The sequence below is a fragment of the Aquarana catesbeiana genome, linkage group LG09 (genome assembly GCF_042186555.1).
Source record: "Aquarana catesbeiana isolate 2022-GZ linkage group LG09, ASM4218655v1, whole genome shotgun sequence".
In the NCBI taxonomy this organism is placed as follows: domain Eukaryota; kingdom Metazoa; phylum Chordata; class Amphibia; order Anura; family Ranidae; genus Aquarana; species Aquarana catesbeiana.
The window spans coordinates 93,036,836-93,058,331 of NC_133332.1; the positions used below are offsets into that span (position 1 = coordinate 93,036,836).

Below are 21,496 nucleotides of genomic sequence, written 5' to 3' on the forward strand. Positions count from 1 at the left end.
ATGTATTCTTTCGTTTCTGAGCATGCGTAGTCTTGCTCTTACGATTTTTTTTCGTACGAAAACCGTACTAATACAATGAAAATCGGACATTGCGTTCACATCCGACAAAAATTTTATAGTCTGCACATCCAGCTTTTGTCTGACGAAAAAGCTAATTTGGCTGTCGAAAGCACCGTACTAACAATCCGAAAATCGGCAGAGAGCTCATCGCACAAATTTTTCCATCCGATTTTTGTATCGTGTGTACGGGCCTTAAGGCCTGATTCACACCTATGCATTTTTAGTGCTTTTTGCATTTTCCATTAGAGTACATGTTCCATAGGAAACCATGTTAAATGGACTGTAGACAGTGCAAATCTGCAAAATGCAAAAAGCACTAAAAATGCATTGGTGTGACTCAGGCCTAAGCCCTGGTTCACACTGAGCTGCGAGAATGAAGCCATGCGAGTTTGGCTGAACTCCGCAATTTCACTCCTGCATGTCAGTCCCAATTTCGGCTGAGGTTTCTGCACAGATGTCAATAGAAATCACACCTCGAAATCGTAAAAAGAAGTACAGAAACTACTTTTTTAAATCGGTGCAGCACCGCAATTGCAGCGTCGCACCAATTAGGACGGTGAAATTGCTGGCAATTGCCGCCAATTTGACATGTCAAATCGCACCAATGTGAACCAGGGCTTAGGCAGTTTTAGTAAATCTCCCTCTTAGGCTGGGTTCACACTTATGCAAATTGGATGTGGGTTTTTCTCCAATGAGTACCACTCATATCTGTGCGACTTCAAGTCGCACCGACTACAACGAAATCCCTGTACTCCTTTGGTCCGACTTTGATGCGACTTGAGGTCCATAGACCTCAAGATTACACAAGCATTCCCTGAAATCGCTGCAAAATCTCATCAAAATCACAGCCAAATCGCGGGACTTTCAACCAGAGAAGTCTCCCATAGTGTAAAACCGTAATTTATTATGTTAAAACTGATTTTTAGGATTTTTTGTTTTACACATTGCAAGGAAAAAGCGCCACATCATATATTCTTTATTTTTTCTGTGTATACACATAGCTCCCAACTGTCCCTGATTTCAAGGGACTGTCCCTGATTTGGAACAAAGTCCCTCTGTCCCTCATTCCTCCTCATTTGTCCCTCATTTTTGGTCTAATCTACTGTATATAGCTGTATATAAAATGCACTTTTTATCTATCAAAAAGTGTTTTCTAGTGCTAAACCTTTCATCTGATTTCTAAATTGCTGCATTTGTAAATTCCAAAATTCAATATAAAGGAATAGTAGTGGTAAAAAAAAGCACTTGTGGGCTTAACCAAACTTGTTTTTTTGTAAAATTCTCCCTTAAGGGGGCGTGGCAAGGGGTGTGTCCTATGCCTGCATACTTTTGCTAATAGGTGTCCCTCATTCCCATCTCAAAAAGTTGGGAGGTATGTATACATGTGGGGACACACTGTGCCGATGTGAGCAGTTGCTAAAATATTAAATTAACAATATTATCATTAAGAGGTAGCACACAGGGATTCATTTACTTTAAATCCTCCTATTAAGGATGCGCTCTGGCGTGTTCGCAAACAGCACTAAGGATGAGCTCCGGCGTGTTCGCATGCTGCACGTGCCGAGCCCGCCAGGAACTCGGCACTGCGCTGCGCTAATCACAAGCAGTGAGACATTTCCCGATGTGCGCCTGCAGAGATCGGGAAATGTCTCACTGCCTGTGATTAGCGCAGCGCATTGCCAACACATGCAAACACGCCGGAGCTCCTCCTTAAACAGCACGTGCAGAGCCCACCAGGAAGTCGGCACTGTGGAGCGCTAATCACAGGCAGTGAGACATTGTCCCGATGCGCAGCTGCAGAGATCAGGAAATGTCTCACTGCCTGTGATTAGCGCTGTGCAGTGCCAACTTCCTGGCTGGCTCGGCACGTGCTGTTTGCGAACACGCCTGAGCTCATCCTTACCTCCTATTATATCGTTTTGGTAAATGTAAGGCCCCTTTCACATGGTTGTCTGATCAGGTCCACCTGTCAGTGTTTTAGGTGGACCTGATCGGACCCTCCAGTCTTTGCTACGGTGCGGCGGATGTGGGCGGACACGTCTGCCAACACCCGCCGCCATCTGATCCTGTCTGCCAAAAATAGACGGATGACGGTCCTATTCTAGGATTGCCACCTCATCCCTTTAAACCCGAACACATATGAATTACACAGGTTCTGAGGCTAAATAAATGCAGATAAGGCAACAAGTGAGTTTAATTACCACCTTAATCAACCACAGAACCTGTGTAATTCATATGTGTTCAGGTTTAAAGGGATGAGGTGGCAACTCTCTCCTATTCCCCATCTGCCTGGTGGATTGATAGAAACGGACAGGCAGTCTGTTTCCATCCGATTGCTCCATAGAGGTGAGCGGGACTGTGTCCGTGTCCACTCTGCATAGTGGGATGGACACAGACCTGTCATCCGCCTGCTCAGATCCCCCCCCCCCCCCCCCCCACTGAGCAAGCGGTTTTCCGCTAGCGGAGGCGCCCATGTAAAAAGGGGCCTAAAGTAGATTTTAAAGAGATTGTACAATCCGATTGTTTAGTGTATGCCTACTTTTAGAGCTCATGCACATTTGCCCATACAGTGTAAACGCTTTTGGTGCCCAAGATGTCCTGGTGCTTTATATAGTTGCCCACAAACATGAACACGGCTGTATGCAGCTGTGCGCTACTACTTGCATAAAAAGGCACACGCTCACAGACGTAAATTCCCGAGCGCACAATACCAGCGTTTGGAGCATTATTTCTGTGCGCATGTATCATTTTACGCACATAAAATTCAACTGTCTTCACCCATTCATGTCTATAGGCAGCTGTACCTGCAATATGAAATCACGTGCTGCAAAATGTGCATGAAACCTAAAATGATAAAAATGATCAGTACGGGTGGAGTCAAGATATCCTAAAATGTCAGTAATATGGGGTCGTACTGCAGTGACAGATGGAAGGTTGGTTGTGTGCTGTCTATGACCAATGTACATGTGAGGTCTTCTATATCCTGTCTGTGTACAAAGAGAAGGGAGGTCTGTGTCCTGCTGTCTAGGGACATATAGCAGCATTTTCTGCACAATACAATGATTTTTTTTTTTTTTTTACAAGGGCCCCTCCCCTTAGACTCCGAGACATTGTGCAGGGCTATGCAGTGTCAGTCTGAGAGCAGCTGGGCTGGGGTGTACACTGCTACGGCACAGGACAGCACCAAAACCAGCATGTGAGAGAGGAGGCTGAGCCAGAGCACCCCAGGAACACAGCGGAGGACCACCGCTCCATCCAGCACAATAGGACCATTGTACCACTCAGGATTCCCTGCACACGTGGAGACAGCATTGTGAGGTCTGATTGCACATCTGATAATGGATTTACCTTTAAGTCAGTGACTGGATCACAAGACCGATCTCTAAAACTGGAGATCAATACTTTCCAGCTATATATCTGTACCTAATGCCTGATTTATCGTTATTCTTTTTTTTTTTTTTTTTTTTAAATTGACTTTTCAGTTTAGGATAAACTTTTATTTCTAAACAGAATATCAGACCTGAAGCTGTTGTTCTGGCTTAAGTCAAGCGATTTGTGATTTTTGATTTGTATGATTTTGTTGCTCTGAGCAGGAAGGACCACTGACCTTCGACAGCCAAAGGAGGACTTAGGAGGATGGCAGCGAATAAGGTTGGGAAGAGGCTGATTAATAAAACCCACTCTCCGTCCAGGAACAGAGACTCAGGACATGCCATACAGAGGAGACAAGCCCGGGTCACGGTCAAATATGACCGCAAAGAGCTACAGAAGAGGCTGGACGTAGAGAAGTGGATCGACGAAAGTATTGAACGCCTTTATGAGGGCAGGGTAAGTGCTAAAGGTTAGGAATGTTAAAGTATAGATATAAGCTGCTACTATTTGTATTATTGTATAAAAATATTATAGAAGATTTATATAGTGCCAACAGTTTGCGCAGCGCTTCACAACATGAGGGCAGACAGTACAGACACAATACAAATCAATACAGGAGGAATCAGAGGATCGTGTGTGTGTGTGTGGATTTTACCCATGATCTTTTTATGTTGTCTGATTTGTGATTATACCAATTACATCTATATTCTATTTTTGTTGCAGCCCTGATGAAGGGGGAGTGTTTTCTGACATCCCAAAACATGTTGGCTGTCTTTTAGTGCAAACCAATAAATAAATTTGGACCTTTTATCATTTTGGTCCAGGGCTCCCTGACTACTGTTTTATATATATTTTTTTCCTAATATACTGTAGAGGGCGGTCAGATGTGCAAACACAATCCAAACTCCCCCAGGCTCGTGTGCCGTTGTCAGGTCCCTAAACATGGATGTTAGCTGCAACCCTTGCAGAGAGGTGGAGGAGGCGCACTGCAGACCCCTCCAGTGTCCGCTTATCAGGGAATTGCAATCAGATCAGGTTTTATAATCGCTACACCCTCCTCTGGGGGTGTCTACAGGTACCACATACATGTTAGATCTTTGCCTGATCTGAAAGAAAAATAAGTGGTCATTTTGTTTTCTATAAGGCAAATAAAAGCTTACCGTAGAAAAGCAGATACTTGCTGTTCTTATACAACTCTGAACAATGCCAGGAACTGCTGAGATAATCAATCAATGGAGACAGCAGTGCACATGTGGTAATCCTGGTTCTTCACTCTTCTACATGGAAGAATGAGGGATTGGGACCTGCTCAGATTTCCAATAAGTTAGAAGTTCTCCCTCTAATAATGAGCATCTTTGTCTTCAGCAACTCATGGGGAGAGGAAGAATAGTCCGATAATTGTAAAGCTGGTTATACATAGCTTGAATTTCATCCGATCCTTTGGAATCGGGCAAAATTTGAGCCGTGGGTGGCCCTGATGGCACCACCTGGCTCAACAAACTTCGACTGAGAAACATTTTCCCATTAACATTTGCAATAATGTGGTATTTATGATCTGCCCTGAAATGTTTGCCCGATCTTTATTAAGAAATAATTTGTACTGAATGCAAATTATGATCTCTCGATCATATTGGTACATGTATGGAGTTAACATGTAAGATTTTTAATGTCTTTAAATGACAAGAGCTTGTTATGCCCTGTACACACGAGCAGACTTTTCGACTAGACTGGTCCGACGGACCGAATCCGGCGGACAATCTGACTGTGTGTGGGCTTCATTGGACCTTCATTGGACTGTTTCTGTTGAAAATCTGACGGACTTTAGAGTTGGAACTTGTTTTAAATCTTTACGTTGGAACTCCGCCGGACCCAGTTCCTATCAAAAAATCCGCTCGTCTGTATGCTAGTCCGACGGACGAAAACCAACGCTAGGGCAGCTATTGGTTACTGGCTATCAACTTCCTTATTTTAGTCCGGTCGTACGTCATCACGTACGAATCCGTCGGACTTTGGTGTGATCGTGTGTAGGCAAGTCCGTTCATTCGGAAGTCCGTCAAAAGTCCGTTGAAAGTCTGTCGGAAAGACTGTCGGACCTTTGTTACTGAAAAGACCGCCCGTGTGTACAGGGCATTAGGTGTGCACATGTGTGGTCAAATCTGTATAAGATCAGGCTGTCCAAGACAGAAATGGGTCATGTGACTCCATTTTTGAGTCTATGGCCAATCTAATGGTTGCTCATAGCTAACTGTTTTAAAATCCATGCAGGGTCTGAGCATAACTGTATCTGCCATTTCAGCATACATTTTTAGCAGAGCACCTGGGGTGAAAATTTTGGTTACATCTGGAATTTTTAGCTTATAAACTACTTTTTCCCCATGGATAAAGCTCAGCAAAGTCTACTATTAACCTAAACGTGCATCCTTATGTGATGCAGACATGCATGATTATTGGAGTACTGGGAAAATGGTGGTTGAGCAACTGGATCATTTCAATGACCAAATGTACTTTGAGTGGGTATCTTGTTTTATAAGTGGAGTAGATGCCCAACAGAACCCATATACAACTATTCTAGTGCTATGAAATTAGAGAGGACAATAACTGGATGCTCTGGTCGTACCTGTTGGGGGGGGGGGGGGTGTTTGTGTGTGTGTGTGTGTTTTTTTTTTTTTTTTGTTTTTTTTTTCATGTTTGAAAACAATGGCCTCGTAAAAGTAACTGATAACACAAAAAAAGCACAGATAGAACTGGTTAAACATACACGAATAAACTAAAGCCAAAAATTTAGAGAAGCCTTAATGCTATTCTAACTATTTCTAAACTTTTATTTATACAGTTGGCATCTCAATAATTTTTAATGTATTTTTTTATTTATTATTAATAATATTTTAATTAAAATGTATAAATATATTTGTATTCATTCTTTACAATTCAATTTGCTTAACTGCCTTGCATAGGGAAGGGTTTTGTAGAATTTCCTTGCTTTCTGCATTAGGGTTGGTATTATGTTGATGAAGTACAACGCCTCACATGAAACCAGTAGGACACTGGAGCTTTGCTGCTCCTTTAGGGCCGGTTCACACTCCTGCGTGGTGCGAGATCACATGTGATTCACACCGCACTGCAGTGCAAATCACATGGGATGTCCGTGCGATGCAAATTTCAACCATACAGATAGTATGGCTGAATTTGCATCACATTGGACCAAACTCGCACAAGACCCTTTTTTTTTTTTTTTTTTGGTCCGCAGCAGAATCGGATCGCATGGGTGTTCACACCCATGCGATCAGATTCCTGTCCGAATTTGCAGATCGCACTGCGATATGCGAACCGATCTGGGGGTGTCATTAACTTTTTTAATTGACACTCCCAGCAGTTCGCATAGGGCAGTGTGCACTGCCGCCAGGAGAAATGCGAGAACACAGTGGATTCGCAGGGTTCCCGCATCGCTGCAGTGTGAACCAGCCCTTACTGTTCACCTTAAGGGCCGGTTCACACTGCAGCGATGCGGGAACCCTGCAAATCCACTGAATTTGCATCGCACGGACATTGCATGTGATTTGCATTGTAGTGTGGTGCGAATCACATGCAATCTCGCACTACGCAGCAGTGTGAACCGGCCCTGTCGGGCGACTTGTCAACTTGACAAGTCGTGCTCCATTCAGTACAATGGAACCTTTCTAATAGGAGCGACTCAGCAAAAGGTTCCTGTATTACTTTGGGGTGACTTTGGAGTGGCTTGCATTGACTTCTATTAAAGAAGTCGTTTGCAAGTTGCGCTGTGCGGGGCGGCTTCAAAGTCAGATGACTTTGAAGCCACCCCTGTGTGAACAGGCACTAAGGCTGGGTTCACACTAGTGTGATGCCAGACATTCCATGTGATTTGCACCACATTGCTGTGCACATCACATGCGATGTCTGTGCGGTGCAAATTCAGCCATACAAAGTGTATGGCTGAAATCGCATCGCATTCGCACCAAAATGGTGCAGGACCCTTTTTTTTTCTGTCTGCACTGGAATCGTATCTCATGGGAGTTCACACCTATGCAATCCAATTCCTGTCTGCTTTCACAGAGAGCAGTGTGAACTGCCTGCGAATGAGATGCAATGTGGTAACCTGCACAGGAATCGTGCTGTTTCCCGCATCGCACAAGTGTGAACTGGGACTTAAGGGTCAGTTCACACCAGAATGCTTGTTCCTGTGCATTCCCTGCAGTGCAACTTTTCAGGTGTGAACATGCCCTTATGGTTTATGGAGTATAAGTTGAATTGTGCCCTAACGGTGTGTATAAACCATTTGTGTTACAAAATCCAAGGTGCTGTATCAAAAAGTAGCATTGTTAATAGCAACAGTCTTTGTGATGAGTACCGCAACAGGTTCCTCTAGCACCCCCTCTCCCCGTTGCTAATGTATGAAATAGAATGAGTGTACTTCCCTGCATCCATTCTCTGACCCCTTTCTCTGGCTGCCCATGGTTGGAATGGACTGTACACTGCTTTCTAGCAGTTAGAAGGTGGTTGCGCATGCATGGTGTGTGTTTCATGTCGGTGGTGGGCAGATAGGGTAGAGGGTGGGCATGTTGAAGTACAGTGTGACAGCAGTACAGTGCCTTGAAAAACCCCTTGAAATTTTGCACATTTTGTCATGTTACAACCGTAAATGTATTTTATTGACATTTTTTATGTGATAGACCAACACAAAGTGGCACATAATTGTGAAGTGGAGGGAAAATGGTTAATGTATTCAGCCCCCTTTACTCTGATACCCCTAACTAACATCTCGAGTGGAACCAATTGCCTTCAGAAGTCACCTAATTAGTAAATAGAGTCCATTTGAATGTAATTGAATTTAGTATAAATACAGCTGTTCTATGAAGCCCTCAGAGGTTTGTTAGAGAACTTTAGTGAACAAACCACATCATGAAGGCCAAGGAACACACCAGACAGGTCAGGGATAAGGTTGTAGAGAAGTTTAAAGCAGGGTTAGGTTATTAAAAAAAAAAAAAAAATCCCAAACTTTGAACATCTCACAGAGCACTGTTCAATCCATCAGCGGAAAATGGAAAGAGTATGGCACAACTGCAAACCTACCAAGACATGGCCGTCCACCTAAACTGACAGGCCGGGCAAGGAGAGCATTACTTAGAGAAGCAGCCAAGAGGCCCCTGGAAACTCTGGAGAAGCTGCAGAGATGCAGAAGCTATCAAAGCAGCTCTGAAGCCACTGGTTGCCAGCCACTGGTGTGTTGATAAAGGAGCACCACCAACACTGTGCCTGGAGTGGCTCCCTCATGGCCCACCCCTTGTTTCCGCCCTGTTTGTAACACATACATCAATTACTGGATAAGCAGGGACCACCAAGAAAGCACCGTTTACACATACACCAGGTCCCGTTCCCCTCATCTTCTTACTTTGTCAGGTAGCTGGTTGGAAGCTTCAGCTAAAAAGAAAAAAAAGGGAGATGCGAAGCAGCATGCCCTGGATAGAGGTCGAAACCTGACAGGAGTTCTAGCCTTCCCCCTACTCAACTGAAAAAAGTATTTTATTTCCGTACCTGTTTTTGGAGATTTCCTGATGGTAAAACATTGCCAGCAGGACAGGCATGAGAGAAAATCTCTAACAGAGCCCAGATAGCAGGAAAAACTTCAGAGGTTCTAACCATCTCTATTTTATCCAAAACAGAAAAGAAATGCAGCATTTATAGAAAGGCAGCTCACTCCATGGGGATACCAGACCAGGAAACATCTGCCTGTCACCTGGGGTGGGACCTGCTATGGCTAATCATGGGGCTCCTCCAATAGACTGAAGTGGCGCATGTACTGTTAACACCTTCCTGCTCTCTCTTCTTATTGGGCTGATGGAGAGTTAGAAAATTGCTGAGATGACCACAGGGTCCAATGTTGTTTTTGCCTCCTAAGAGCGCCTTAAAATGGCCTGGTCTTTGGTCAAGCTGTGCACCAGGTTCTTTGACCAGGCTGGGATCTGGCTATTTATGACAATAGTTGTCATACTGTTTTTATCTTACTGCAAGTTTACCAGACATCTGGTTTATCTGATTGGAAACAAAAGACTGCAAAATCTTCAAACACTGGAAGTACCCACAATGCTCCTGGTATTCAGAGACCATGTGGTTTCTTTAGGCAACATTCATTAGGCCCTAGCGGATTAAAGTTTTCTTATTCACAATACATTTGTATACAAAATAGCAATGTGATTTAGTAATGCTAATATGAACTCCAAGCACAAAGCTACATACTTAGTTGAATGTATAGTTCTATATCTAGTAAAAAGGATGTATATTCTGTGCAGCTAGCCTTGTAATTCATCCATGTACCATTGCCACTACCAGACAGCACAACAGCGTCTTCAACCTTCACAACAATAGCAGCACAGCCTGTTAAAAACCACTATCCAAGACACATCCCAACTTTCTGATTTAGGCAATAAAGGAGCAGGAAAATACAAATTAAGGGCTTATTTACATTAGTTGTCCTCTAAAGAACGATCCCCGGTGAATTGCTTTTCAGAGGGTGTTTGACAGGGGGCTGGGAGGCATTATGTCATCTTCTCACTACCTGTTTTAACCCCTATAAGCTTGCACCACCACACAACAGCCATGTGCATGGTCTCCTTACACTTGAATGGGTCACGTTCAGCAGGCAATAATGTCCACTGAACGCAACAGTGGGGCACTGATGAGAAGGCACTGACTAGGCTGCAGTGATGAGGCGGCACTGATGAGCTGCACTGATAATCGGGGCACTGATTATCCCTGTAAATGTGCCCTGTCAGCCTTGCTGGTTATCAGCTCTCCTTTCCTCACACAGTGACAGCGCGCAAGGAAAGGAATGCCGATAACCGACAAGTCTGTTTACATGTGATCAGCTGTGATTAGACACTGTAAGTAGCTCTTTACATCGATCTGTGATCAGTTGTGTCTAAAGGATACGGCGGTCACAGAGCACCTCGATGCACATCCCAGGGGGCACACGGGAGGCATGTTTTGGGAGGACGACTTAATAATCTCAAAAAGGAAATTTGATACCACAAGTCAACACATATATTTAGACAGCTATACAGGGGAAAACCTCCAGCTGGATACCACTTCTGTATAGGTAGGACCGCTGTCTCCTATGGCAACAAATCTTGTAACAGTCACTAACGGTAGTTGTATTTAACTTTTTGGTAACACAGTTCTCCTCGCACTCTACAGTCTCTCACTGTAGGTCTTCACTCACCGAGCTCCCAGTCTCTCACTAGACTCTCAGACCCAATCGCCACTGGATCCCCGGAATTCCTCCACTTCCATAACTCGGTATCTTCCTCAAGTGTCACCCTCGCTTTCCTGCTGGGTCCCTGGCTTGGCACTCAGATACTCCTCAAATGTCACCCCTGCTGACCCGCTATGAACCTGGCTTGGCACTCTGATGCTCCTCAAGCGTCACCTCTGCTGTCCCGCTGGGTCCCTGGCTTGACACTTGCTGAAGTTTTCCCACTTCTTCACCGTCCCCGGTTGGTGAGAAGACTGCTCTTCTAGCTCCAGCTTACTCAGTGGTCTCCAGTAACAAGGTGGATGGTTCCTTAGTGGCGATAGCGTCCCCTCTACCTCTAACCACAGCTGGTTCCCTGTCCGGCTGAACCGTTAGTCTCGGTTGGACGCCAGTCCTGCAGTCCCAACCCTGCGCTGCTTCTGGATAGGCCCTCAGACAGCCTAGCAGCCAGATGTCCCCGGGGATAGGCCTCAGGCTTCTGGCCTAGCAGCCCGGGGCAGCATAACACGCGTCCACCCAGTCAACCCTCCAGGTAGCACAGAACCCCGATCACCTGACTCCACCCAAATAAATAGGCTCTCCCAGCAGGCAGAGAGACTAAAGAAACCCCCACCAATTGGCTGCGACACCCCATGCATTCATACCGTGACCTTGCTAAGCACTTGCCTATCTAATGTCACCAGCATAACGCCACCTAGCAACAGAAGAGAGAAGGTGCAGAAAATCCAGAACAAGAGAGGAATCTGTGGATCTACTAACAATTAACCATGGCAACTACAGCCTGGCAAACTAAATTTACTAGCAACCCTGCCTAAACTCCATTAACACCAAGCGCACAATTCCGTATGCCCATGCAGGGTTGTGTTTTCCCACACGGGGATGCACAGCTGTTCCGTACATCCCTGTGTAGGAAGTCCAATTGATTTCTATTGGGACACAGTGGCTGTGCTTGTGCAGCCATTGTATATGGGTGACATCACTGAGCCATTAATATGTCATTGATGCTTCTCTAGTGTCAGTTTTCTGTTGAATTGATTGGATGGTTCAGCACTCAAAAATGTCTTCTGTCACAATATAGAATTGAAAGATCCACCTACAAACAAAACGTGAATGGTCAGATTCATAAATATTCAAGGTTGATGTCGGACACATTTCAATGTTAGAAAAGAAGGAAAGTGCTCACTGCGACCATACTGATATGACAGCGTTATTGGGGGTTCTTCTTCATCCATTCACATGGGAGTGATTAAGCTCTGACCAAATTGTATACAGTACAGAGTTTTCAAAGCTAATCACTACCATGTGAAGTGAGCGGGCTCCTTTCTGTATGTCGATGTGGCAGAAACTAATAGTCCTTTATGGTAGCCACTTTTCTGACTGCAAAACAGAAGTGTGAGGAGTGAACATTGAACATTACAGACAAATCAGGCTTAAAAACAAATGTCATAATCTCTGCAGACTGATTATATGGTTCCCACTTTTACTGGTATATGATTACGTCTCTTCCATAAGGCTTGCTATAGACTGCTCGAATTTCCGCAGACCTCCTGAACGGGAGGTTATCAATTGCTTCCTCCATCCTTGATCACAGCATGGATGGGGGACTCTGAACTGCCAGCTATTGTGTTTGGACAGCCCTGGCCCTACCTAACCGTGGATATATCTGATAAGATTCACTTTATAGTTTGTAACTAGGGTTGCCACCTCATCCCTTTAAACCCAAACACATATGAATTACACAGGTTCTGAGGCTGATTTAATGCAGATAAGGCACCAAGTGAGTTTAATTACCACCATAATCAGCCACACCACCTGTGTAATTTTTTATGTGTTTTGGGTTTAAAGGGATGAGGTGGCAACCTTATTTGTTAACCCAGATCAGTTGATTTTGTTGAGCCAGGCGGTGCTTGCGGGGATTTGGCCAAAATTCAGGCTCTCATTGGGGGGTCATTTTACAATCTTCTTTGAATCCACTAACCATTGATCAGAAGACTGATGAGGTTCTCTGTCTCCTTCTGTAAGCATGTTTCTTGTCAGCACATGTGTACTGCAGCACACCTAATTGGCTCCTTAACCACTTCAATACCACGGACGTCATATGACGTCCTGGGCTTTGAGCAGGTATATCTGAATGATGCCTGTAGTTACAGACATCATTCAGATATTGCCGGTTTCAGCCGGTGAATCTCTACACCATAGGAACGATCATAGCGGCTGTTCCGCCGCTTGATCGTTCCTATGGGAGGCGAGAGGGGACGTTCCCCCCCCCCCCCCCGCCGCCCTCCAGTGCTTGCTCCGACTCACTGTTACGATCGGTGAGGCGGAGAGTGGATCCGCCGGCGCCGGATGTAGATCATAGAGATTTCCGGCAGACCAGATGGTCCCGGAGTCTCTATGATCGTCGGAGGCCGGGCGCGATGTTATGACGTCACGCCCGGCCTCTCCATTAAAAAAAAACGGCGCCGCTTCGGCTGGGAAGCGGCGATCGTTTTATTTATTTATTTTTTATTTCAGGTTTCCCAGCCTAGTGGTGAGATATGGGGTCTTATTCACCCCATATCTCACTATTAAGAGCACCTGACATGTCATATTGCTATTACAAGGGATGTAATAGGAATAAAAGTGATCAATTTTTTTTTTTTTTCAAAAAAGTGTCAAAATAAAAAAAAAAAAAATATAATTAACATTAAAAAAAAAAAAAAAAATTTTTAAAGCGCCGCTGTCCCCGTGTGCTTGCACGCAGAAGCGAACGCATACGTAAGTCCCGCCCACATATGAAAACGGTGTTCAAACCATACATGTGAGGTATCGCCGCAAACGTTGGAGCGGGAGCAATAATTTTGGCCCTAGACCTCCTCTGTAACTCAAAACATGTAACCAGTAAAAAAATTTCAAGCGTCGCCTATGGGGATTTTTAAGTACCGAACATTGGCGCTATTCTACGAGCGTGTGCAATTTTAAAGCGTGACATGTTAGGTATCTATTTACTTGGCGTAACTTCATCTTTCACAAAATGCAAAAACATTGGGCTAACTTTAGTGTTTTGTTTTTTTTTTTTAAACACAAAACCGCTTTTTTCCCCAAAAAAACGCGTTCGAAAAATTCCTGCGCAAATACTGTGTGAGATAAAAAGTTGCAACAACTGCCATTGTATTCTCTAGGGTCTTTGCTAAAAAAACATATATATATATAATGTTTGGGGGTTCTATGTAATTTTCTAGCCAAAAAATGATGATTTTTACATGTAGGAGCAAAGTGTCAGAATTGGCCCGGTATTGAAGTGGTTAAGGTGGCTGATACGATGACAAACTCAGATAATTACGCTAGTTTAATTTTACAAATACAATTAATTTTTATTAAATGCCTTTTCTTCCTTTGTTGCAGAGGCTCCAGCCTCTTTGCATCCACTTCCCAACTACAATCCAGTAAGAGCTGCAAAACAATTAATGAGGCAGGATTCTTGATGGTGACAACAGTGGTCATGCCTGCGTAGTCTTCACCAGAGGCCCCTATAGCAGGGTGACAAAGCAAAGGCACAATTAGGAGACAAAATGTAGTCACTTTACAACAGGAAATGCCTAAACAAGGCTCTTCATGGCAGGATCACTAAGTATTTTAAAAGGTTACGGATTTAAAACTATTGAAAACTACTTCTGGAATTAAATTAACATGTAAAAGCTTCTAGGAGATTTTGGTGAATGTACTTACATAAACTTTAGTGGCATAAATCGTGGGTATTTTATGTTTTGCCTGGAGTTAAGTTGGCACATTAGACTTAACAATAGCCATTGGCCTTGAAAATTTCCTGTAGCCAATCAGTCCCTTCAATAAAGGTGGCCGTAGACTGATCCGTGGCCGTCCCTACTCGGCAGAAGTCATACATTTGATCGACTTCTGTTCTAAGGACATGCTGAACGTTAGACAATCAGCGTCCGCAGCCGATGATCAGTGTATTATGACAATGCAGGGCCTTCTCTCAGAATACAATGTCCCGGGGGGTGGGGGGGTTCTCTCTATTGACTTTGTGTGAACGGAGTAATCTGTCTTGGGGTTTGTTTGTTTTTTCAACCTTCTGGCTGAATGAAAAAACTACCCTTCTATGGCCAGCTTTACATTGGTTGGTCAGTGGTTGTCTGCATTATGATTATGGCCATAGTCACCCTGTCAGTAGCATATGAAATCTCCACAATTTGTCTTTGGTAAATATACAACTTGGCCTTTACAATGGGTGGTGTGTCCATTCCCCTCTTGCAAATCTCTGGGTGCTGCTGCTATTGGACACTACAATACATACATTTCTCAGTCTGACAGTAAATGGGCACATCTGATAATGGTCATGTCATGTATGGTTCACCTGCATTCATTTGCATGTAGTTTATACATTACTATATAATAAAGTGTGACAATGAATCTATACAGTAAGTAGCATTTTACAGGCCTTGTGACTGCTGGACTTCTATTTCTACTGTATAAATACCCATCACACAGGGTTGTTGGGAAGAATTGATAAGGCCTTAGAGACTTTATTCTTCCCATCTACTGCCTCTATGGGCGGGGTGGCGGAGGAATGTACATGTGTTTGCTCTGTATGCGTCACGTATACAGATATAGACTCTGTTATACTGTATAGGTATAGAGTGTGAGACTAGGTTCAGCGACAAATGAAAGATTGGAGATAGTCTGGGCAATTCTCGTTTATGGGGTCGAAAGTTTATGTGGAAAGTCTACTATGTAACCATTATCAGACTGAGTGCATTTCCCACATTCATCCGCTGGGGTGGAGGGGAATCGTTTCTCAACCTCTTGGAGCAGTTTTGTGAGTTTATTTGATAAAACTACGGAAAGAGTAATGATCATGTAGATAGTCCAGTAGTCTTCAGTTTACAATCAGGTTTTGGTTTACTGTAGTCAGCAGGTTAAAGCAAACCTGGATCAGGCAGTACAACCAGCCTTCCTGTACTGGGCCTCATCAGTTCAAAAAGGGGGCCCAGGTACCTGCTGAGGGTCGGCTGTACTGTCATTTTGCAGACACCAAACTTCTGCCTCCCCCTGCAGCACTACCAGCTCCTCCTCCTCCCTCCCGGCTTCACTGCAGGGGGATTGGTCCTAGCACATGCACACCTTCCATCTGCTGTCCGGGCCCCCCTGTGTGCCCCTTTCCCCCACAGTGCTGCTGGCTTCCCTCCTTTCTTCTCCTGCGGGCACACATGGGGATGTTTCAGGATGGAAAGCGGGGGAAGGGGATGGTAAATATATCATTTATTGGCCCCTTCTTTTCCTGAAGAAACACACTGAGAGATCAGTACCAATCACTCCTGTGTCCATTCATCATGGAAGCATAGTAAACTGTGTTTACTACGCTTCAGTTTGTGAATGAGCAAGAAGCCTCAGAGCACTTCCAGTTCATTCAGCTGTGCAGCTGAAGCTGCAGAGAAAGGGACTGATGAATCTATGTCCTCAGTCATTTCCGCCTGGGGGGGGGGCCCTGTCAGGTAAGCTGTATGATTTATAACAGCAGTCCTGAGGCAAAGTATAAGGCTTGCTTGTTGGTAGGCTTTACAAGGTGTCAGAAGTCTTTTTGGAGGCCAAGGTGCTGAGAGGGCTACCCTTGCGGCTGAGTGCAGCGCAACCCTGAAGGTGGAACAGGGAATGCAGTGCCCAAAGAAGCAGGGTTTGCCGGTGGCCTGATGACTTGATCACCGTGGAGCAGCTGAAGCAAGCTGGATGCACTGTGTGGCAGACATGCTAAAAAGGAGCCAGACGTAGCGGGGAAATCTGGTAGGAGAATCAGAAGCCAGGCCAGGGGTCATACACGTAAGATTAGTCCTTAAGCAGATTCAGGATTCAGGTAGGGTCACTGGAACAAGCCGAGATCATTCACGGTAAGACAGGCAGAAGCAGAGTCGGTGAGCCAAGCCGGAATCAAGCAGTGGAGCAGGCAGAAGTAGGTCAGAATATAAGCCAGGGGTCAAGCCAGGAGATCAGGATAAGCAGGTAGAAGAAGCCAGGTCGTTCAACGGGAAGTCCAAGATCAGGATGCAGGAACATAGGGGAGCTGACGATAATCCAGCAACTCAGGGATCTCAGCAGTGGGTTTATATAGGCAGTGGGCGTCAGCATCTATCACAACCTGGGCCTGCGCGTTCCAGTTAGCGACGTCATGCATCTGCATACGCCAATGCGCCTGGAGGTTTGTCTGGTGAAGCCATAATGAGTATTGGCGACATTGCCAGTCCTATGGCCATTTCCCTGACAAAAGGAGGGTCAATATGTACCTAAAATTCCAGTGCAAGTTTTATTTTCATAAGGTAATAAACTTCTCAAGGTTATGTGAACCAGCCAAATGACATCTCTTGGTGATTTTGTGATGCTCATTAGGCATGGTGATTGGTTCTCAGGCATAGATCTCTGCCATTTTTGAAAGCATCGTTGAGTGCCATGTGATTCCTCCATACCCAGAAATACCAGGTTTTGCACAAGATATGGGAGGCACAGGAAAAATAAGTATAAAATAAATTCTGGTGCATCCTGTTACGCAGACTTATTAGATTGAAGACCAGTTGCTTGAATTAAGGGTCCATGCTTTACAGCTAGGCAGTCAGCTTTCTGAACATAGGAGCTCAGTGATTGGCTGTTATCGTATGTGTTATTTTTAACAGTTGAAAACGGGCACCAAGAGCAGTGCGATACTTTTTTGTATCTTTCAGATTTGACAAGGAGTCCAGGTAGAGCTTAGTATGAACTTGACTTTCCTGGGTCAAAGCTGTGCAATATGTGCCCCTCTGCTTTTAGAGAGAGTAGGAAGTTGGAGCATTATAATGAGGGATGGGGGAATGGTGAACTACTTAGCCAGAAGGGGCTATTGCATGTTGAGCACTACAGGCTTACAGACAAATGAAGCTCTGAAAGCTAAGACGTACGGCAACTTTTAGTGCCTGCTTTTATTCGATGACATTTAATTTGGACCCTGTCTGCAGGCATCAGAGGTGTTTGGCATATGGACATGAATATGAGCTGTGCCTCTTGTTCAGAAAATCGTTATTACAAAAATCTAGGTCCAAGGGGCAGACAGCTCGTTAGTCTGTAGACTTTGGCTGCATAACCCTGGGATTTGGCTGCTAATGCATATTTAGCTTGGTATTAAAATAACTTCCAGAGCATTATCATGGACCCTGCTGTACAACATTTTCCTTCATGACAAGTTTACTGAATTTCTTATGAAAATTGGTTTATTTTAGGATTGCAGACTCCAGGTTACAGTTATACATGCTTGGAGTGGTTTTCCGGTGTACAGCTGTGCTCACTCTCAGAAATACCTGAGGGATTTGGGATAACATAAAGATTTCTAGAATGGGCTTTCAGCAGATGGGGGGGTTTAAAGGGAAGTTGGTTGTCAAATATTGATCATACAAAAGCTAGAGGATTTCTGGAAGCCATGGTGGGAGGATATGTTTGTGAATAGGCCTCCCAAATAGCCCTATTTGGAAGAAATGCCCCTCTTTGGACCCAAGTCCCTCCAGGCCTGTGTAAATTTACTAATAAGTAAAGTAGGTTTTACTTTGCTCCAAAGCACAACTGCTGATTCAGTTTATAATAATGGGCGGCACAGTGGTGTAGTGGGAAGCATTCTCGCATAGCAGTAAAAAGGGTTGCTGGTTTGAATCCCAACTACGACACAACCTTTACTTTACAACTTTACTTTCAGCGCCCATTCAGGTGTTTATTTGGATTTTTAAATAAGAATGTGTATTTTGTTACAATGGAAAATGCTATATTTTCCCAAGGCGTCTTTCAGGACAGCACCTGAGAGATAGCGACTCCACCCACCGGAACAGGAAACACCTTCTTCCTCCAAACTTTAAAGGGAGGCGCCTCCCCACCATACCTCAGTTTTTGTGTTTCCTCCGGCCTGGAGGGAACATCTTTTGAGGGGGAGCAGGTTCTCTCAGGTGCTCCTGGGAGACGGGGCTTCCTTTCTTTTTTTCCTCCTTCAGGGACCCGCTGTCCTCCCGGCCTACCCAAGCCTCGGCAGTGGTAGCAAACGGGCTCCTCTTCCCCTCCTGGTGCTCGGTGAGAGCCGTAGACCCGGTGATCCGCGCGGTCATAGGGCGGCGGTGCGCGTGCGCCGCCGCCATGTTTTTTGGCCGGCAGGCGCGGCGGAAGTGACATGGCGGGGTCGCTGGGTCAGCAGAAGCGTCATTTCCGGCGTGGATGCAAGGGGGGAGGAGGGAGGACAGGAACTGGCGCCTACTTCCGCTTCCGGTCCGGTGCAGATGCACTATGGGAGTCTGGAAGCGGCTTATAAAGCCACAAGTGAGGAGCTGCACACCAGAGATGGAGGACTCAGCGTCTGCAGCGGTGGGGACAGGCACAGGCGCCAGTAAAGCTCAGGTAGGAGCAGCAGTTTAAGTCTGCCTTTCTTCCTTTCCTGGGTTTGGTCTATTTTCTTTTTTCTTACCCCCTAGTGGCAAGGGGCCTGTCTGGGCACTAGAGGCTGACTGGTTTCTTCTTAGTGCACCTGTGGGTGATTCTTGTGTAGCTGAGACCGGGTCTCACTAAAAGGTCCCCTGGTTTTTTCCCTTTTTTGTTTTTTCTCTCACAGGCTAAAAGCTCTGACCCAAAAAAGAGATGTCCTTCTTGCAGGGCCAAAATGGGAGAAAATTGGAAAAAAGCCTTATGCAGTACATGCATCACTTCTTTAGTTAAGGAGGAATCAGCTTCGGTTTGTGATGATCTGGTTGCCTCTGTAAAGAAGGAACTATACGCCACGATTCAGACTTTTCGTGACTCTTTAGTTAATCCAGCTGCTAGTCAGCCATCCACTTCTGAGGCTTCCCAGGGTTCTTTTTCTTTCCCCATGGTAGAAGCTTTACCTGAAGGCCCCTCTATCAGGGAAGAGCAGTCCCCTACTCCTTCCGTTAAAGATTCGGAGGAGGAGGGTGAGGAAGCGGAGGTGGCTCCTTCCAAATTTAAGCTTTCCCTAGAGGAGGTAGACGGACTCCTTAAGGCTATCCATGTTACACTTGGCTTAAGTGAGGAAAAGAAGGAGTTATCTCTTCATGACCGCATGTATGCAGGGTTAAATGAGCCTAAGGGGCGAACATTTCCGGTTCATTCGGTCATTTCTGACGCCATTACTAAGGAATGGCAAGATCCAGAGAAAAAGCCCTTTTTTTCCAGAGCCCACAAAAGGCGATTCCCTTTTGAGGAGGACCCTTCTGCGGTGTGGAATAAGGTGCCCAGGTTGGATGCGGCCTTTTCACAGGTCTCAAGATCCACAGACCTGTCTTTTGAAGACATGGGTGTTCTTAGGGATCCAATGGACAAACGCATGGATCTTTTGCTCAAGAGATCATGGCAATCAATCATGAGCAATTTAAAACCAGCAATGGCCACAACCTGTGTAGCCAGGAATCTGGAATACTGGGTGAACCAACTTAGATCTCATATAGTGGCAGATTCCCCCAAGCAGGAGATCTTAGATTCCTTTCCTACCCTGATTTCTGCTGTTGCTTATATTGCTGATGCTTCGGCTGAAGCTATCAAAATGTCAGCTAGGTCTGCAGCTTTAGCAAATGCTGCGAGAAGAGCTTTATGGCTAAAAACCTGGCCAGGTGATACAGCTTCAAAGAGTAAACTTTGTGGTATTCCCTTTTCAGGTGACCTTCTTTTTGGCCCTGATCTAGATAATATCCTAGACAGAACTGCCGATAAGAAGAAGTCCTTTCCGGTCAAAAAGAAAAAACAGACCCCAAAACGTCTTTTTCGACCTCAAAAAACTCAACAGCAACAGCAGGAAAATAAGTTTCAGGGCAGGAGAAAAAATTGGTCCGCGCAAAAGGCGAAGGGCAAAGGCGGAATTCTCTTCCGTCCTCCTTCACAGGCCGAAAACTCACTATGACGCATCTCTGCGGGTCGGCGGAAGATTACGAGAGTTTCTTCCGCAGTGGTCAGTGATAACTACAAATCAGTTTATTCTGACCACTCTCTCGCAGGGTTATACTCTCGAGTTTTCCAGAAGCCCCCCAAGAAGGTTTCTGGTAACAAATGCTCCTCGAGATCCATTAAGGGCCCTGGCCATGAAATCCTCTCTGGAGGAACTGATGCAACAGGGTGTAGTAATCCCGGTGCCACCAGAGGAATGGCACGAGGGTTTCTATTCTCATGTCTTCCTGGTAAAAAAACCAACAGGAAGATTTCGTTTAATTCTAAATTTAAAGCCACTAAACAGAGCCATCAAATACAGAAGGTTCAAGATGGACTCAATTTTCACCGCCAGAAATCTTCTGACTCCAGGTTGTTTCATGGCGTCAGTGGATTTAAAGGATGCATACCTGCATATTCCAATCTCATCCCAGTCCCAGAGGTTTCTCAGGTTGGCGGTAAGGTTGGAAGGCAGAATTCAGCATCTGCAATTCAGAGCCCTCCCCTTCGGGCTATCATCCGCACCCCGAATTTTTACCAAAATAATGGCAGAAGCTCTAGCTCCGCTGCGTCTTCAGGGAATCGCAGTAATTCCTTACTTAGACGATCTGCTATTTTTCGCCCCCTCAAGAGAGGAGTTGAGGAGCAATTTAAGCAGAGCATGCAGCCATCTGGAGTCTCTAGGTTGGATCCTAAATCTCCAAAAATCTTCCCTGGAACCATCTCAGGAGATTCGCTTTCTAGGGTATATAATAAATTCGGTAAGCCAAAGAATTTTTCTTCCTTTAGAGAAGAAAGGAAAAATCCAGGATACAGTGTCCTTTTTGCAGACCAGCCAGCAGCTGACGGTAAGGTTGGTCATGTCAGCCCTGG

The 21,496-nt window shown here is 45.1% G+C and overlaps 1 protein-coding gene across 2 annotated transcripts in view; it reads left to right on the forward strand.

The window, feature by feature from the left end:
• The first annotated feature begins 3,154 nt into the window (after positions 1 to 3,154).
• LOC141107929 (protein phosphatase 1 regulatory subunit 14A-like) overlaps positions 3,155 to 21,496 on the forward strand; it is a 61,613-nt gene continuing 43,271 nt past the window's right edge. Inside the window, exons 1-2 of one of the 2 annotated variants that reach the window (XM_073598995.1) lie at positions 3,155 to 3,378; positions 3,654 to 3,888. In XM_073598995.1, the coding sequence (XP_073455096.1) occupies positions 3,697 to 3,888 (192 nt within the window). In that variant the 5' untranslated portion in view covers positions 3,155 to 3,378; positions 3,654 to 3,696. The other variant, XM_073598996.1, reaches the window with a different exon arrangement.